Raw genomic sequence first — 17,466 nt, 5'->3', positions numbered from 1 at the left:
CCATCTTTCCACCTCCAATTTGGTCTCCCTCTTCTCCTCGTTCCCTCCACCTCCGACACATATATCCTCTTGGTCAATCTTTCCTCACTCATTCTCTCCATGTGCCCAAACCATTTCAAAACACCCTCTTCTGCTCTCTCAACCACGCTCTTTTTATTTCCACACATCTCTCTTACCCTTACGTTACTTACTCGATCAAACCACCTCACACCACACATTGTCCTCAAACATCTCATTTCCAGCACATCCATCCTCCTACGCACAACTCTATCCATAGCCCACGCCTCGCAACCATACAACATTGTTGGAACTACTATTCCTTCAAACATACCCATTTTTGCTTTCCGGGATAATGTTCTCGACTTCCACACATTTTTCAAGGCTCCCAAAATTTTCGCCCCCTCCCCCACCCTATGATCCACTTCCGCTTCCATGGTTCCATCCGCTGACAGATCCACTCCCAGATATCTAAAACACTTCACTTCCTCCAGCCTCTCACCATTCAAACTCACCTCCCAATTGACTTGACCCTCAACCCTACTGTACCTAATAACCTTGCTCTTATTGACATTTACTCTTAACTTTCTTCTTCCACACACTTTACCAAACTCCGTCACCAGCTTCTGCAGTTTCTCACATGAATCTGCCACCAGCGCTGTATCATCAGCGAACAACAACTGACTCACTTCCCAAGCTCTCTCATCCCCAACAGACTTCATACTTGCCCCTCTTTCCAAAACTCTTGCATTTACCTCCCTAACAACCCCATCCATAAACAAATTAAACAACCATGGAGACATCACACACCCCTGCCGCAAACCTACATTCACTGAGAACCAATCACTTTCCTCTCTTCCTACACGTACACATGCCTTACATCCTCGATAAAAACTTTTCACTGCTTCTAACAACTTGCCTCCCACACCATATATTCTTAATACCTTCCACAGAGCATCTCTATCAACTCTATCATATGCCTTCTCCAGATCCATAAATGCTACATACAAATCCATTTGCTTTTCTAAGTATTTCTCAAATACATTCTTCAAAGCAAACACCTGATCCACACATCCTCTCCCACTTCTGAAACCACACTGCTCTTCCCCAATCTGATGCTCTGTACATGCCTTCACCCTCTCAATCAATACCCTCCCATATAATTTACCAGGAATACTCAACAAACTTATACCTCTGTAATTTGAGCACTCACTCTTATCCCCTTTGCCTTTGTACAATGGCACTATGCAAGCATTCCGCCAATCCTCAGGCACCTCACCATGAGTCATACATACATTAAATAACCTTACCAACCAGTCAACAATACAGTCACCCCCTTTTTTAATAAATTCCACTGCAATACCATCCAAACCTGCTGCCTTGCCGGCTTTCATCTTCCGCAAAGCTTTTACTACCTCTTCTCTGTTTACCAAATCATTTTCCCTAACCCTCTCACTTTGCACACCACCTCGACCCAAACACCCTATATCTGCCACTCTGTCATCAGACACATTCAACAAACCTTCAAAATACTCATTCCATCTCCTTCTCACATCACCACTACTTGTTATCACCTCCCCATTTACGCCCTTCACTGAAGTTCCCATTTGCTCCCTTGTCTTACGCACCCTATTTACCTCCTTCCAGAACATCTTTTTATTCTCCCTAAAATTTACTGATAGTCTCTCACCCCAACTCTCATTTGCCCTTTTTTTCACCTCTTGCACCTTTCTCTTGACCTCCTGTCTCTTTCTTTTATACTTCTCCCACTCAATTGCATTTTTTCCCTGCAAAAATCGTCCAAATGCCTCTCTCTTCTCTTTCACTAATACTCTTACTTCTTCATCCCACCACTCACTACCCTTTCTAAACAGCCCACCTCCCACTCTTCTCATGCCACAAGCATCTTTTGCGCAATCCATCACTGATTCCCTAAATACATCCCATTCCTCCCCCACTCCCCTTACTTCCATTGTGCTCACCTTTTTCCATTCTGTACACAGTCTCTCCTGATACTTCTTCACACAGGTCTCCTTCCCAAGCTCACTTACTCTCACCACCTTCTTCACCCCAACATTGGTTCATATTGGTGAAGTATTGGGATAAAATCAAATTTGAGGAAGAAATCGTAAAGATTGAATTAATATTCCGTTCATGTCTGGTATTAAGTGCCTAATGCCAAGTAAACATGAAAAAAGAAAAAATGTATATATGGTTGAAGGCAGGTGCCAAAAAGGGATGTACTACTGTTGGGAGGCATATTGAAAGAGGTGCAATGAGCCAAAACAGCAGTGGCTGTCACGTTTTCCCTGGCCAAGGTCACTGTCTTTCCTTGTCTGCTTGGTATATGCTTAAGTTGCTGGCACTCATTCTATTATCTTCTGCATTATTTCACTTCTTTTAATTCATGAAAGTTATATGTTACAGATAAGTCTTGAACATGCCAAAATGTTGATGGATGAAGGTTTCACACTGTCTGAAGCTGATGGTGCAGGTCGGATTTTGTTTGATAATCATCGGCCTGTATCTTGTTGGACAGAAGGTGACGGAAAGATAGAGGTGAGTTGAAGTGGTAAACACTAATGCTGTCTGGAATTATAATAATGTCAAAAGTAAAAGTAAAATATAGTTTATTGTCATTCAAGATTTGAATATAATTTCAGATTGTATTAGGGACATATTCAGGCTTCCTTCTAGTGTTATAAGATGTTCTTAATTTTTACACTTATGAAATTAATATGAAAATCATACAGTATAAGCATTAGTATTCAAAACACAGTTTGTTTTCAAAGATGACTGATTTGTAAGTAGTAGTTGGTAGGCAGCCAAAACCAGGGAGGGATATTAACTGACATTACCCGCCTGGGTATCGGGAGGGTTAGTGGTGGCTGTGTAGTGAGCCAACACTTTAGTGGTTGTCAGGTTGCACTACTTTGACCCATGTAGCTGTCTTTTCTTTCTGTCTCACCCACATGTAGACTGCTGGAATTCTGTCAACAAATATACAGTCTCCTTGCCACAAATTACAGTTGACAACACTTACTTCACACATCTCATTCGTTGCAACTGTAGATTTTCCTGCGGTGAGCTCTCTGGGCTAACCCAGCCTTTTTAAAAAATGGTAGGGTCAATAATTTGAAATAGTTGGTAGGAACGTTAGACTGTTGCTTTTGGTAGAAACATTAGGTGTAAGTTGAAGGCAGGAGCATTAGAAGTATGTGGTTGTAGCGCTATGCATGAATATTAGGGAGATGAATTAGGTAGAAGTAGTTGGTAGGAATATTAGGTAGGAGCTTCTGAAAACACTGCGTTCAGGTTGCCCTCTTTCAACAGCATGTTAAGGGTGAGGCACTGAAGGCTAAAAAGCGGCACTGTTGTTCAACAGTTGTGAAGACTTTACAGTTATGGAGACTCTCTTGCTGTGGCCATCCATTTGAGACAGTTCCCATAGGGATTGGATACCACACACTCCCACAGCTTCTGCTTCTGCAGTAGTGGTGCTCCTTCCTTACCTCTTGTCCTCTCACCAACCCCTGACTTTGCTGTAAAGACATCCCCAAGCCATTATTCCCCTTTACCCCTGAACTTTGTTTCACTCAGACCCAGAACATCCAGGTTTCTTCCCTCAAACATATCCCCCAGATTTTCCTTTCTTTTCATCTTGGTTACATCCGCATACATTTAGACACCCCAGCCTGAGCCTTCAAGGAGGATCGAGTACTTCCTGCTTGGCTTCTTCTGTTCCATCTTTTAAAGTACAAGAAGGGGAGGGTTTACAGGTCCTTGCTCTTGACCCTTTTGTCACCTTCTATGACAGCAGGGAATACAGAGATAGAATTCTTTGTCCCTTATTCCAGGGATGTTATGCCTATTGAATGACGCAAACAAAGAAAATAATATTATGTGGGCCAGTATTTTTAGAAAATTGTGTACCACAGAAATTTACCATTTGCATAATTTTCCCCAAATCAGTGGTTTTTAAAATACATCATCCTGATTTCATGCAAAACGTTGCCCCAGAAAAACATTTCCTTTCTGCTTCTGTTATGAAAATAAGAAATAAAGAGTGCATTTCTATCTAATATGTTGTTTAACCTACGAGTTAGGTACATACCAGGCTTCATATGCAAGCTATTTTGCATCAAAACACTGAAGATATGAATAATGGAGAATTGCATGTTTTTTTATTTAATTTGCTTTGATATTACTTCTGGTATGTATAATTTTTTTTTTTTTTTTTTTTTTTTTTTTTTTATACTTTGTCGCTGTCTCCCGCGTTTGCGAGGTAGCGCAAGGAAACAGACGAAAGAAATGGCCCAACCCACCCCCATACACATGTACATACACACGTCCACACACGCAAATATACATACCTACACAGCTTTCCATGGTTTACCCCAGACGCTTCACATGCCTTGATTCAATCCACTGACAGCACGTCAACCCCTGTATACCACATCGCTCCAATTCACTCTATTCCTTGCCCTCCTTTCACCCTCCTGCATGTTCAGGCCCCGATCACACAAAATCCTTTTCACTCCATCTTTCCACCTCCAATTTGGTCTCCCTCTTCTCCTCGTTCCCTCCACCTCCGACACATATATCCTCTTGGTCAATCTTTCCTCACTCATTCTCTCCATGTGCCCAAACCATTTCAAAACACCCTCTTCTGCTCTCTCAACCACGCTCTTTTTATTTCCACACATCTCTCTTACCCTTACGTTACTTACTCGATCAAACCACCTCACACCACACATTGTCCTCAAACATCTCATTTCCAGCACATCCATCCTCCTACGCACAACTCTATCCATAGCCCACGCCTCGCAACCATACAACATTGTTGGAACTACTATTCCTCAAACATACCCATTTTTGCTTTCCGGGATAATGTTCTCGACTTCCACACATTTTTCAAGGCTCCCAAAATTTTCGCCCCCTCCCCCACCCTATGATCCACTTCCGCTTCCATGGTTCCATCCGCTGACAGATCCACTCCCAGATATCTAAAACACTTCACTTCCTCCAGCCTCTCACCATTCAAACTCACCTCCCAATTGACTTGACCCTCAACCCTACTGTACCTAATAACCTTGCTCTTATTGACATTTACTCTTAACTTTCTTCTTCCACACACTTTACCAAACTCCGTCACCAGCTTCTGCAGTTTCTCACATGAATCTGCCACCAGCGCTGTATCATCAGCGAACAACAACTGACTCACTTCCCAAGCTCTCTCATCCCCAACAGACTTCATACTTGCCCCTCTTTCCAAAACTCTTGCATTTACCTCCCTAACAACCCCATCCATAAACAAATTAAACAACCATGGAGACATCACACACCCCTGCCGCAAACCTACATTCACTGAGAACCAATCACTTTCCTCTCTTCCTACACGTACACATGCCTTACATCCTCGATAAAAACTTTTCACTGCTTCTAACAACTTGCCTCCCACACCATATATTCTTAATACCTTCCACAGAGCATCTCTATCAACTCTATCATATGCCTTCTCCAGATCCATAAATGCTACATACAAATCCATTTGCTTTTCTAAGTATTTCTCAAATACATTCTTCAAAGCAAACACCTGATCCACACATCCTCTCCCACTTCTGAAACCACACTGCTCTTCCCCAATCTGATGCTCTGTACATGCCTTCACCCTCTCAATCAATACCCTCCCATATAATTTACCAGGAATACTCAACAAACTTATACCTCTGTAATTTGAGCACTCACTCTTATCCCCTTTGCCTTTGTACAATGGCACTATGCAAGCATTCCGCCAATCCTCAGGCACCTCACCATGAGTCATACATACATTAAATAACCTTACCAACCAGTCAACAATACAGTCACCCCCTTTTTTAATAAATTCCACTGCAATACCATCCAAACCTGCTGCCTTGCCGGCTTTCATCTTCCGCAAAGCTTTTACTACCTCTTCTCTGTTTACCAAATCATTTTCCCTAACCCTCTCACTTTGCACACCACCTCGACCCAAACACCCTATATCTGCCACTCTGTCATCAGACACATTCAACAAACCTTCAAAATACTCATTCCATCTCCTTCTCACATCACCACTACTTGTTATCACCTCCCCATTTACGCCCTTCACTGAAGTTCCCATTTGCTCCCTTGTCTTACGCACCCTATTTACCTCCTTCCAGAACATCTTTTTATTCTCCCTAAAATTTACTGATAGTCTCTCACCCCAACTCTCATTTGCCCTTTTTTTCACCTCTTGCACCTTTCTCTTGACCTCCTGTCTCTTTCTTTTATACTTCTCCCACTCAATTGCATTTTTTCCCTGCAAAAATCGTCCAAATGCCTCTCTCTTCTCTTTCACTAATACTCTTACTTCTTCATCCCACCACTCACTACCCTTTCTAAACAGCCCACCTCCCACTCTTCTCATGCCACAAGCATCTTTTGCGCAATCCATCACTGATTCCCTAAATACATCCCATTCCTCCCCCACTCCCCTTACTTCCATTGTGCTCACCTTTTTCCATTCTGTACACAGTCTCTCCTGATACTTCTTCACACAGGTCTCCTTCCCAAGCTCACTTACTCTCACCACCTTCTTCACCCCAACATTGGTTCATATTGGTGAAGTATTGGGATAAAATCAAATTTGAGGAAGAAATCGTAAAGATTGAATTAATATTCCGTTCATGTCTGGTATTAAGTGCCTAATGCCAAGTAAACATGAAAAAAGAAAAAATGTATATATGGTTGAAGGCAGGTGCCAAAAAGGGATGTACTACTGTTGGGAGGCATATTGAAAGAGGTGCAATGAGCCAAAACAGCAGTGGCTGTCACGTTTTCCCTGGCCAAGGTCACTGTCTTTCCTTGTCTGCTTGGTATATGCTTAAGTTGCTGGCACTCATTCTATTATCTTCTGCATTATTTCACTTCTTTTAATTCATGAAAGTTATATGTTACAGATAAGTCTTGAACATGCCAAAATGTTGATGGATGAAGGTTTCACACTGTCTGAAGCTGATGGTGCAGGTCGGATTTTGTTTGATAATCATCGGCCTGTATCTTGTTGGACAGAAGGTGACGGAAAGATAGAGGTGAGTTGAAGTGGTAAACACTAATGCTGTCTGGAATTATAATAATGTCAAAAGTAAAAGTAAAATATAGTTTATTGTCATTCAAGATTTGAATATAATTTCAGATTGTATTAGGGACATATTCAGGCTTCCTTCTAGTGTTATAAGATGTTCTTAATTTTTACACTTATGAAATTAATATGAAAATCATACAGTATAAGCATTAGTATTCAAAACACAGTTTGTTTTCAAAGATGACTGATTTGTAAGTAGTAGTTGGTAGGCAGCCAAAACCAGGGAGGGATATTAACTGACATTACCCGCCTGGGTATCGGGAGGGTTAGTGGTGGCTGTGTAGTGAGCCAACACTTTAGTGGTTGTCAGGTTGCACTACTTTGACCCATGTAGCTGTCTTTTCTTTCTGTCTCACCCACATGTAGACTGCTGGAATTCTGTCAACAAATATACAGTCTCCTTGCCACAAATTACAGTTGACAACACTTACTTCACACATCTCATTCGTTGCAACTGTAGATTTTCCTGCGGTGAGCTCTCTGGGCTAACCCAGCCTTTTTAAAAAATGGTAGGGTCAATAATTTGAAATAGTTGGTAGGAACGTTAGACTGTTGCTTTTGGTAGAAACATTAGGTGTAAGTTGAAGGCAGGAGCATTAGAAGTATGTGGTTGTAGCGCTATGCATGAATATTAGGGAGATGAATTAGGTAGAAGTAGTTGGTAGGAATATTAGGTAGGAGCTTCTGAAAACACTGCGTTCAGGTTGCCCTCTTTCAACAGCATGTTAAGGGTGAGGCACTGAAGGCTAAAAAGCGGCACTGTTGTTCAACAGTTGTGAAGACTTTACAGTTATGGAGACTCTCTTGCTGTGGCCATCCATTTGAGACAGTTCCCATAGGGATTGGATACCACACACTCCCACAGCTTCTGCTTCTGCAGTAGTGGTGCTCCTTCCTTACCTCTTGTCCTCTCACCAACCCCTGACTTTGCTGTAAAGACATCCCCAAGCCATTATTCCCCTTTACCCCTGAACTTTGTTTCACTCAGACCCAGAACATCCAGGTTTCTTCCCTCAAACATATCCCCCAGATTTTCCTTTCTTTTCATCTTGGTTACATCCGCATACATTTAGACACCCCAGCCTGAGCCTTCAAGGAGGATCGAGTACTTCCTGCTTGGCTTCTTCTGTTCCATCTTTTAAAGTACAAGAAGGGGAGGGTTTACAGGTCCTTGCTCTTGACCCTTTTGTCACCTTCTATGACAGCAGGGAATACAGAGATAGAATTCTTTGTCCCTTATTCCAGGGATGTTATGCCTATTGAATGACGCAAACAAAGAAAATAATATTATGTGGGCCAGTATTTTTAGAAAATTGTGTACCACAGAAATTTACCATTTGCATAATTTTCCCCAAATCAGTGGTTTTTAAAATACATCATCCTGATTTCATGCAAAACGTTGCCCCAGAAAAACATTTCCTTTCTGCTTCTGTTATGAAAATAAGAAATAAAGAGTGCATTTCTATCTAATATGTTGTTTAACCTACGAGTTAGGTACATACCAGGCTTCATATGCAAGCTATTTTGCATCAAAACACTGAAGATATGAATAATGGAGAATTGCATGTTTTTTTATTTAATTTGCTTTGATATTACTTCTGGTATGTATAATTTTTTTTTTTTTTTTTTTTTTTTTTTTTTTAATACTTTGTCGCTGTCTCCCGCGTTTGCGAGGTAGCGCAAGGAAACAGACGAAAGAAAAGGCCCAACCCCCCCCCCCCATACACATGTACATACACACGTCCACACATGCAAATATACATACCTACACAGCTTTCCATGGTTTACCCCAGACGCTTCACATGCCTTGATTCAATCCACTGACAGCACGTCAACCCCTGTATACCACATGACTCCAATTCACTCTATTCCTTGCCCTCCTTTCACCCTCCTGCATGTTCAGGCCCCGATCACACAAAATCTTTTTCACTCCATCTTTCCACCTCCAATTTGGTCTCCCTCTTCTCCTCGTTCCCTCCACCTCCGACACATATATCCTCTTGGTCAATCTCTCCTCACTCATTCTCTCCATGTGCCCAAACCATTTCAGAACACCCTCTTCTGCTCTCTCAACCACGCTCTTTTTATTTCCACACATCTCTCTTACCCTTACGTTACTTACTCGATCAAACCACCTCACACCACACATTGTCCTCAAACATCTCATTTCCAGCACATCCATCCTCCTGCGCACATCTCTATCCATAGCCCACGCCTCGCAACCATACAACATTGTTGGAACCACTATTCCCTCAAACATACCCATTTTCGCTTTCCGAGATAATGTTCTCGACTTCCACACATTTTTCAAGGCTCCCAAAATTTTCGCCCCCTCCCCCACCCTATGATCCACTTCCGCTTCCATGGTTCCATCCGCTGACAGATCCACTCCCAGATATCTAAAACACTTCACTTCCTCCAGTTTTTCTCCATTCAAACTCACCTCCCAATTGACTTGACCCTCACCCCTACTGTACCTAATAACCTTGCTCTTATTCACATTTACTCTCAACTTTCTTCTTCCACACACTTTACCAAACTCAGTCACCAGCTTCTGCAGTTTCTCACATGAATCAGCCACCAGCGCTGTATCATCAGCGAACAACAACTGACACTTCCCAAGCTCTCTCATCCCCAACAGACTTCATACTTGCCCCTCTTTCCAGGACTCTTGCATTTACCTCCCTTACAACCCCATCCATAAACAAATTAAACAACCATGGAGACATCACACACCCCTGCCGCAAACCTACATTCACTGAGAACCAATCACTTTCCTCTCTTCCTACACGTACACATGCCTTACATCCTCGATAAAAACTTTTCACTGCTTCTAACAACTTGCCTCCCACACCATATATTCTTAATACCTTCCACAGAGCATCTCTATCAACTCTATCATATGCCTTCTCCAGATCCATAAATGCTACATACAAATCCCTTTGCTTTTCTAAGTATTTCTCACATACATTCTTCAAAGCAAACACCTGATCCACACATCCTCTACCACTTCTGAAACCGCACTGCTCTTCCCCAATCTGATGCTCTGTACATGCCTTCACCCTCTCGATCAATACCCTCCCATATAATTTACCAGGAATACTCAACAAACTTATACCTCTGTAATTTGAGCACTCACTCTTATCCCCTTTGCCTTTGTACAATGGCACTATGCACGCATTCCGCCAATCCTCAGGCACCTCACCATGAGTCATACATACATTAAATAACCTTATGTATGTATAATGTATAATGAAATTAGAAAATATTATGTCTCATTATGTATTCAGTTCTTTTTATGTTTCTTGATCCTGAGCCCATCATTGCAGGTGTGCATTGCCCCCGTCTTGATTTGTACGTCAGTTCGCCACACAGCTGGTGGAGGGGATAACATATCTGCTGCAGGGTTAATCCTTCAAGTATAGTGAGAGTTAACTTCTCTTTAGGAATCAAGGTATTGGGTTATTAAGCTGTACTTTAAATTAAAGTATTACAAATAAAAATTTCATATGTATTTATGTTAAAGGTATACAAGAAACAAGTTATGATGAATTTTGTGTGCCTGAGAAATTTATGTAGTTTCTTTTAAATGTTATTTAAAGGCATAATAAACAATTAACACAGATAGACAGACACACAGACGGACACACAATCACAAAAACACGAGTTCTATACTAGACAAAATGTATACTGGACATTAACATTGTAATATAGAACTTTTGATACTATTAAAAGTATCAAAAAAAAAAAAAAAAAATGAGGGGAGGATTTCCAGCCTCCCGCTCCCTTCCCTTTTAGTCGCCTTCTACGACACGCAGGGAACACGTGGGAAGTATTCTTTCTCCCCTATCCCCAGGGATATATATATATATATATATATATATATATATATATATATATATATATATATATATATATGTGTGTGTGTGTGTGTGTGTGGGTGGGTTGGGCCCTTCTTTTGTCTGTTTCCTTGTGCTACCTTGCTAAATATAAATGAATATATATATATATATATATATATATATATATATATATATATATATATATATATATATATATATATATATATTTTTTTTTTTTGTCACTGTCTCCCGCGTTTGCGAGGTAGCGCAAGGAAACAGATGAAAGAAATGGCCCAACCCACCCCCATACACATGCCTTGATTCAATCCACTGACAGCACGTCAACCCCGGTATACCACATCGCTCCAATTCACTCTATTCTTTGCCCTCCTTTCACTCTCCTGCATGTTCAGGCCCCGATCACACAAAATCTTTTTCACTCCATCTTTCCACCTCCAATTTGGTTTCCCTCTTCTCCTCGTTCCCTCCACCTCCGACACATATATCCTCTTGGTCAATCTTTCCTCACTCATTCTCTCCATGTGACCAAACCATTTCAAAACACCCTCTTCTGCTCTCTCAACCACGCTCTTTTTATTTCCACACATCTCTCTTACCCTTACGTTACTTACTCGATCAAACCACCTCACACCACACATTGTCCTCAAACATCTCATTTCCAGCACATCCATCCTCCTGCGCACAACTCTATCCATAGTCCACGCCTCGCAACCATACAACATTGTTGGAACCACTATTCCTTCAAACATACCCATTTTTGCTTTCCGAGATAATGTTCTCGACTTCCACACATTCTTCAAGGAAAGGTTGATAAAGAGGATGATACATGTGTCAGAGGTGGAGGGAACAAGGAGAAGTGGGAAACCAAAGTGGAGGTGGAAGGATTGATTGAAAAAGATTATGAGTGATCAGGACCTGAATGTATAGGAGTGTGAAAGGCGTGCATGGAATAGAGTGAATTGGAACGATGTGATATACTAGGGTTGACATGCTGTCAGTAGACTGAACCTGGGCATGTGAAATGTCTGGAGTAAACCATGGAAAGGACTGTGGGGCCTGGATGTGGATAAACAGCTGTGGTTTCGGTGTATTACACGACAGCTAGAGAATGAGTGTGAACAGGTTTGGCCTTTTATCGTCTGTTTGGCGCCTTGCTGACGCGGGGGGTGGCAATGCTGTTTCCTGTGGGGCATGGTGGTGCCAGGAATGGATGAGGGCAAGCAAATATGAATATATACATGTGTATATAAGTCTGTGTATGTGTATGTATAAGTGTATATGTTAATGCGTATATGTGCGCGTATGGGCGTTTATGTATATAAATGTGTATATTAGTCAATTGGCCATTCTTTGTCTGTTTCCTGGTGCTACCTTGCTGATGCAGGAAACAGTGATCAAGTATAATATATAAATAAATATGAATAAATATTATTATTGTTACAACCATTCCAACTCTCATAGACTTTCATTTCATTAAGAGTCTGTAGATAGTAGGCTCTTGGTTCTCAGTAAGATCTTAACACAGCTTTGTTACAGTTAGACAGTTGCCTTACCATCCATGTTATGTGTTCATTTTTCACTGAAAAAGCCTGATTTCTCTAACTGCGATGTGTAATCCATGAGACCAAGTGCTATTTGATGGCATCAAGTTATGATTTATGGAGAAACCTCCAGTATTTCTGTGGAAAACCCACAGGTAATAGGAGCATTTTCAAGATTATTTTGAAATATAGTAGTTGTAAAACCAGTTTTTAGAAATTTTATGAAGACAAACAGGTGAATTGCTTATTTTGTGGAAGCAGGATGATTTTCATCTTCCATAGGGTTCAACTTTCATTCCATTCTGTTAGTTTGTCCATTCTTCATTCATTCACTCACTTTGTTTCCTTTACATTTTACCAAGTGAGAAAAATGTATTCTTCTTTCAGTGAAATGACTTTTTAGTATATTTAACAAGATATTTTCAAAGTAAGGACATTAGAAGAGGTAAGGGAGACACACCATCTGTTAAGAACTTATGTAATCTTTCCCCTTCAGTTTTAGAGCTCTAAAACAAATCCTTGAAAATATAGATATTTTTGTGTTTTTATCTGGTTGTATTCAGCTAGTTGTACTTTCTATATCTAAGATATACCATAAATTCGTATAAATTACAGTGATTGTGGTTGCAGTATAATGCTTTGATTTATACAGGATATTGGCATTTTCTTCTCAAGTTGAGAAAATCTTTCAAAGGTACTATATTGGATATAAGAAAGTCTCCATGAGTGAATATAATCATAAATTCAGACTGAAGGAAGATACACTCATATAAGATTTTTAAACATATGTATATTGATTAGTTCCTAATTGAAGAGTTTGTATCAAATGAAGTTTATTTCACATATTCATGTTTGCTAGTCAATAAGTGTATCAATGTGTGCCATAGTTTTCAGGATGAAGGTGGACTACACATTATTGTCTTGAAGTGCTGACACATTGTAAGTTCATTTTATAATGTGGCCCACATTGTTTTAAAGCTAATAAGAATTCCTTCGGATCAGATTTGGAATATTATAAATGTAAGAAGGTGGACAGCCTTTCTGTTACAGCACTAGGGTGCAGGGGATTATCTGTGGATATTCATTTAAGAGGATTACATTCTTTACTTTTTAAAACAAATTTCTCAAATAGAATGGAATGTACTTGACATTAAAGTCAGTCAGTGATGCTACAGTGAGCCTTCTTTTATTTTAATGAAGTAAACATGTTTTACCATAGGAGTAAGAATGTACAAACTTTTGTTGACTACATTTAATATGTGGTTTTAGCCTGTATTTTAAATGTAATTTTTAGCTTGTGTGTTACATTTGTTAGAATTTTATTACAGTATATACCTGTGTTATGTAGTTTGATTAGACAGTTGATTAGAAGCATGTAAAATGTCATTTCTCTGATATGAATGACATGTAATGCCCAGATAATTGTCAAGGTAGAAAAGTAGTTGAGACAGAATGACTTATGTCAGGTTCTTTAATTTTCTCAGTAAATAGTGTATTTTCTCCTGGGAATGCCAAGAACCAAGCTTTTAAAGCTCTGTAACATTTTGGGACATTATTGATCCCTGGTTCCTCAGATAATTAAACACCAGAGTATCAGATTGTTTCTCATATGTGTAATATAGAGCCTGAAAAGGACCCTGTGGTGTGTTAATGTATACATTCCTTTGTATAGGCTGGTAAACTTGTAAATTATTATAGCCACCAATTTTGGAAGAATTGTTTAATGAAAATTTCCATGGCAATGAAGCATTATGAAATATTTTGATATCTGCTAGGTTAACTTAGATATACATTCGGGATACATACAACATTATGTAACCTTTGATAATGAGGGAGTCTACCAGATTTAGTGGTGATGTATCTCAGTTATGTTCTAGTCAGATTTAGCTCAATCCTAGAACATTAGGTGTTGTGAATGTGAATCTTAACAAATGGATGTTTAGTAGACTAGATCCTGGTACACTAGATGTCTTAAATGTAATTTTGATTGAGTAGGCATAGAATTTTATGACAGAAAACAAGTTTCTAGTTACAGAAAGTGAGTTTCTAAGTGATATGCTTTCAGTATATTACATGAATATTTACTGTTTGTGCATTTCAGATTATGCAGTCAAGATTATTTTAACATACTTCTCATTCACAATGTAGTTCCTTAATGGTTTGCATGTTGCAATTTACTTTTTCTTTGAAAAGCCCTATGTGCTTATTCCTTTATGCTGTTCTTGCTCATTACATATGCAACTGCACCTTATTAACAGCAACTTAAAACATTAACCTACCACTGTTCATAAAATACCTGCCAGACATCCTTCTTTGTTTCCATCTGGGAGCTGCTTTGAGAAATACAAGGTAAACAAACATCCCACATTTTTAAGTTTCATCTTTGCTTACTGAACTTATTTCCTCTTTTCTCCATGATTTAAATTAGTTATGTTTACCAATACTTCAGAATATGCAGTGAACCCCTTAAAGAAATTTAATAACCTCTTTTTCATTATTTTCTGTTTTGCTCACATGAACTTTTATTTTGGCAACATTTTTGTATCTTTTATGATTTAAGTAAGTGTCATTCTGACTCTGTTGCTGTGGCCACCCCTTTGAGGAGGTTCCAATTCGAACAGACATCAGAGATACAGACAGATAGACATTATTACTGTATAGACGTTGTTACTGTGTCTTTGGTCCTCAATACCTGTCAAGAAATTAAGACTGCAGAGAAACAGTACATAATGACATCATGAAGTGATATGACTGAAATTTTAAACACTTGGACATGGTGCAAGGGCTGTGTCAGTAAACAAGCATTATTACTGTAATTAGATGATAGTACACGATAAAAAGGAAAAATGGAGAAACTCGTAGACTTATGGGTAGAGTACCAAGCCCAAAATTACCCTTGATTTACAGCAAAGTCATAAGCAGAGTTCCTCAAGATGGTAGAGATAGCAGGGTAGAAGGACATAGAGGTACACAACCTTGCTTTAAGAAAAATTGAGAAGCCCTTAGGCATATGGATAGAGAACCAGGCCCAATTAATACCTCCTCAACTGACAGCAAAGTTACTTGCAGAACTCCTTCTGGTAGGAAAAACAGCTGTGTACAAGGGTATAGAGTCAGACCCATTTGTGGAGAGAAGCATTAAGGTTAGAGGAGATCTCCAGGCTGTAATGACTTCCTTAAAGGATTGCTAAGAAAGCCCTGAATGAGAGAGCCAAACAACATCAGATCATCACATTCTTGAAACCAGGTGCTGTCTTTCTTCAGCCTTCTATTTCCTGTTGACATACTGTCTTGCCATTTGCATTTTTAATGTTTGTGTCGTTACTGAGGAATGTAAACCTCACAAACAGAGTACTATTCTTTTCTGAGGATTGAGTGAATTTTTAGGACTTCTTGTTAAACTAGTTTAGGAGTGTGAATATTGTTTAATATTAGACAAAAGCACTAATGAAACAGGATAGATTCTCAGATAATTAGAGTTACAAGTTCAGGTGTACCTAGTTTTTTAAAAAGTTCATACATATTTGGTGAAACTTATTTTTCTTAAGATCTGAGATGTTGCTGCCAAACTTCCCTGCTTTTAAAGAAAATGAAATGGAGTGGAATATAAGGAATGAAGTGAGCAACAGTGGAGTTTGATAATGTTTTCTGGTGAAAGTTCCTTTAAGTGTGTGCAGTCGAGGCACAGGAGGATGAAGAGGCTAGAGGGTGCCAGCTGGTATGACTCTCATTTCATGTTGATGACTCTGAAACATCCACATAGTGTAATGATCTGGGGTTGCTTTAGTGGGGCAGTGGGTAGGGGAGGGTTGTGCTTCTTACCTAAAAACACTACAGTGATTGGAGAGCAGTACATTAAGGTGCCAGAGGACCATCTGCTAACTTTTATGAGATTCATGGGTGTGATCACTTTATGCAGGATACTGCTCCCTGCCAAAAGGCTAGAAAGGTGATGAACTGGTTAACAGAGAAAAATATTCAACTAACAGAGTGGCCTTGGGAACTCCCAAGACTTTAACCCAATTGGGAACTGGAACCAGATGAAAGGCAAGCTTGCTTTTTGCAACACCTCATCAGTGCCTTGCCTCATTCAGATCAAAACATGGACCTTGAATACTTCAGGTACCTTGGCATTTCCACACCCTGAGGTCTGGAGATGATAATGAAGGCCAAAGGAGAGATTACAAGGTATTAAAATGTAAGGGGGTAGCAATGCTGTTTCCTGTGGGGCGGGGTAACGATAGGAATGGATGAAGGCGAGCAAGTATGAATATGTACACGTATATATATGTATATGTCTGTGTATGTATGTATGTGTGTATATGGGTGTTTAGGTATATATATATATATATATATATATATATATATATATATATATATATATATATATATGTGTGTGTATATGAGTGGATGGGCCATTCTTCTGTTTCCTGGTGCTGCCTTGCTGATGAGGGAAACATCGATTATGCATAATAAAATAAATATATAAATATATATGTATGGAGTGAATTTTTTTTTTCAGACTGACTATTTGTGCTTCTTCACTAAAAATATCTGCATGAATGCTCCATCTCCCATTCACTTAATTTGGCATTTTAAAGAATATTTGTAAATTAGCTATACCCCATAACATTTGGAATAAGGTTTGCAAGCAACAATGCTCAAAATACACCACAGCTGATGAGAAAAAGTATTGCTTTGGAGGTGAAATTGGAAGTACTGAGGATACTGGAAGCAAGTGAGTAGCAAACTAATGCAGTTCGAACTTACAAGAATTTTAAGAAGTGCTGATAACATTAAAGCCAAGACCTTCACTCCATTAACAACTAGGAAGTTAACCCAGTCTAGAGGAAGCTTATTAGAGAAGATGCAAAGCAGGTCAAGCATGTGGGTGGAAGACCTCATTGCAGTAAGCCAA

At 39.6% G+C, this 17,466-nt stretch overlaps 1 protein-coding gene across 1 annotated transcript in view; it reads left to right on the top strand.

The window, feature by feature from the left end:
• LOC139746510 (ADP-dependent glucokinase) overlaps nt 1-10,647 on the top strand; it is a 38,137-nt gene extending 27,490 nt beyond the window's left edge. Inside the window, exons 9-10 of the mRNA XM_071657821.1 lie at nt 2,425-2,556; nt 10,474-10,647. Of these exons, the coding sequence (XP_071513922.1) occupies nt 2,425-2,556; nt 10,474-10,569 (228 nt within the window). The 3' untranslated portion in view covers nt 10,570-10,647. The remainder of the gene's footprint in view (nt 1-2,424; nt 2,557-10,473) is intronic.
• Nucleotides 10,648-17,466: the final 6,819 nt, after the last annotated feature.

This window comes from Panulirus ornatus, chromosome 65 (genome assembly GCF_036320965.1).
Source record: "Panulirus ornatus isolate Po-2019 chromosome 65, ASM3632096v1, whole genome shotgun sequence".
Lineage (NCBI taxonomy): Eukaryota > Metazoa > Arthropoda > Malacostraca > Decapoda > Palinuridae > Panulirus > Panulirus ornatus.
This window is presented reverse-complemented; position numbering and strand designations above follow the sequence as displayed.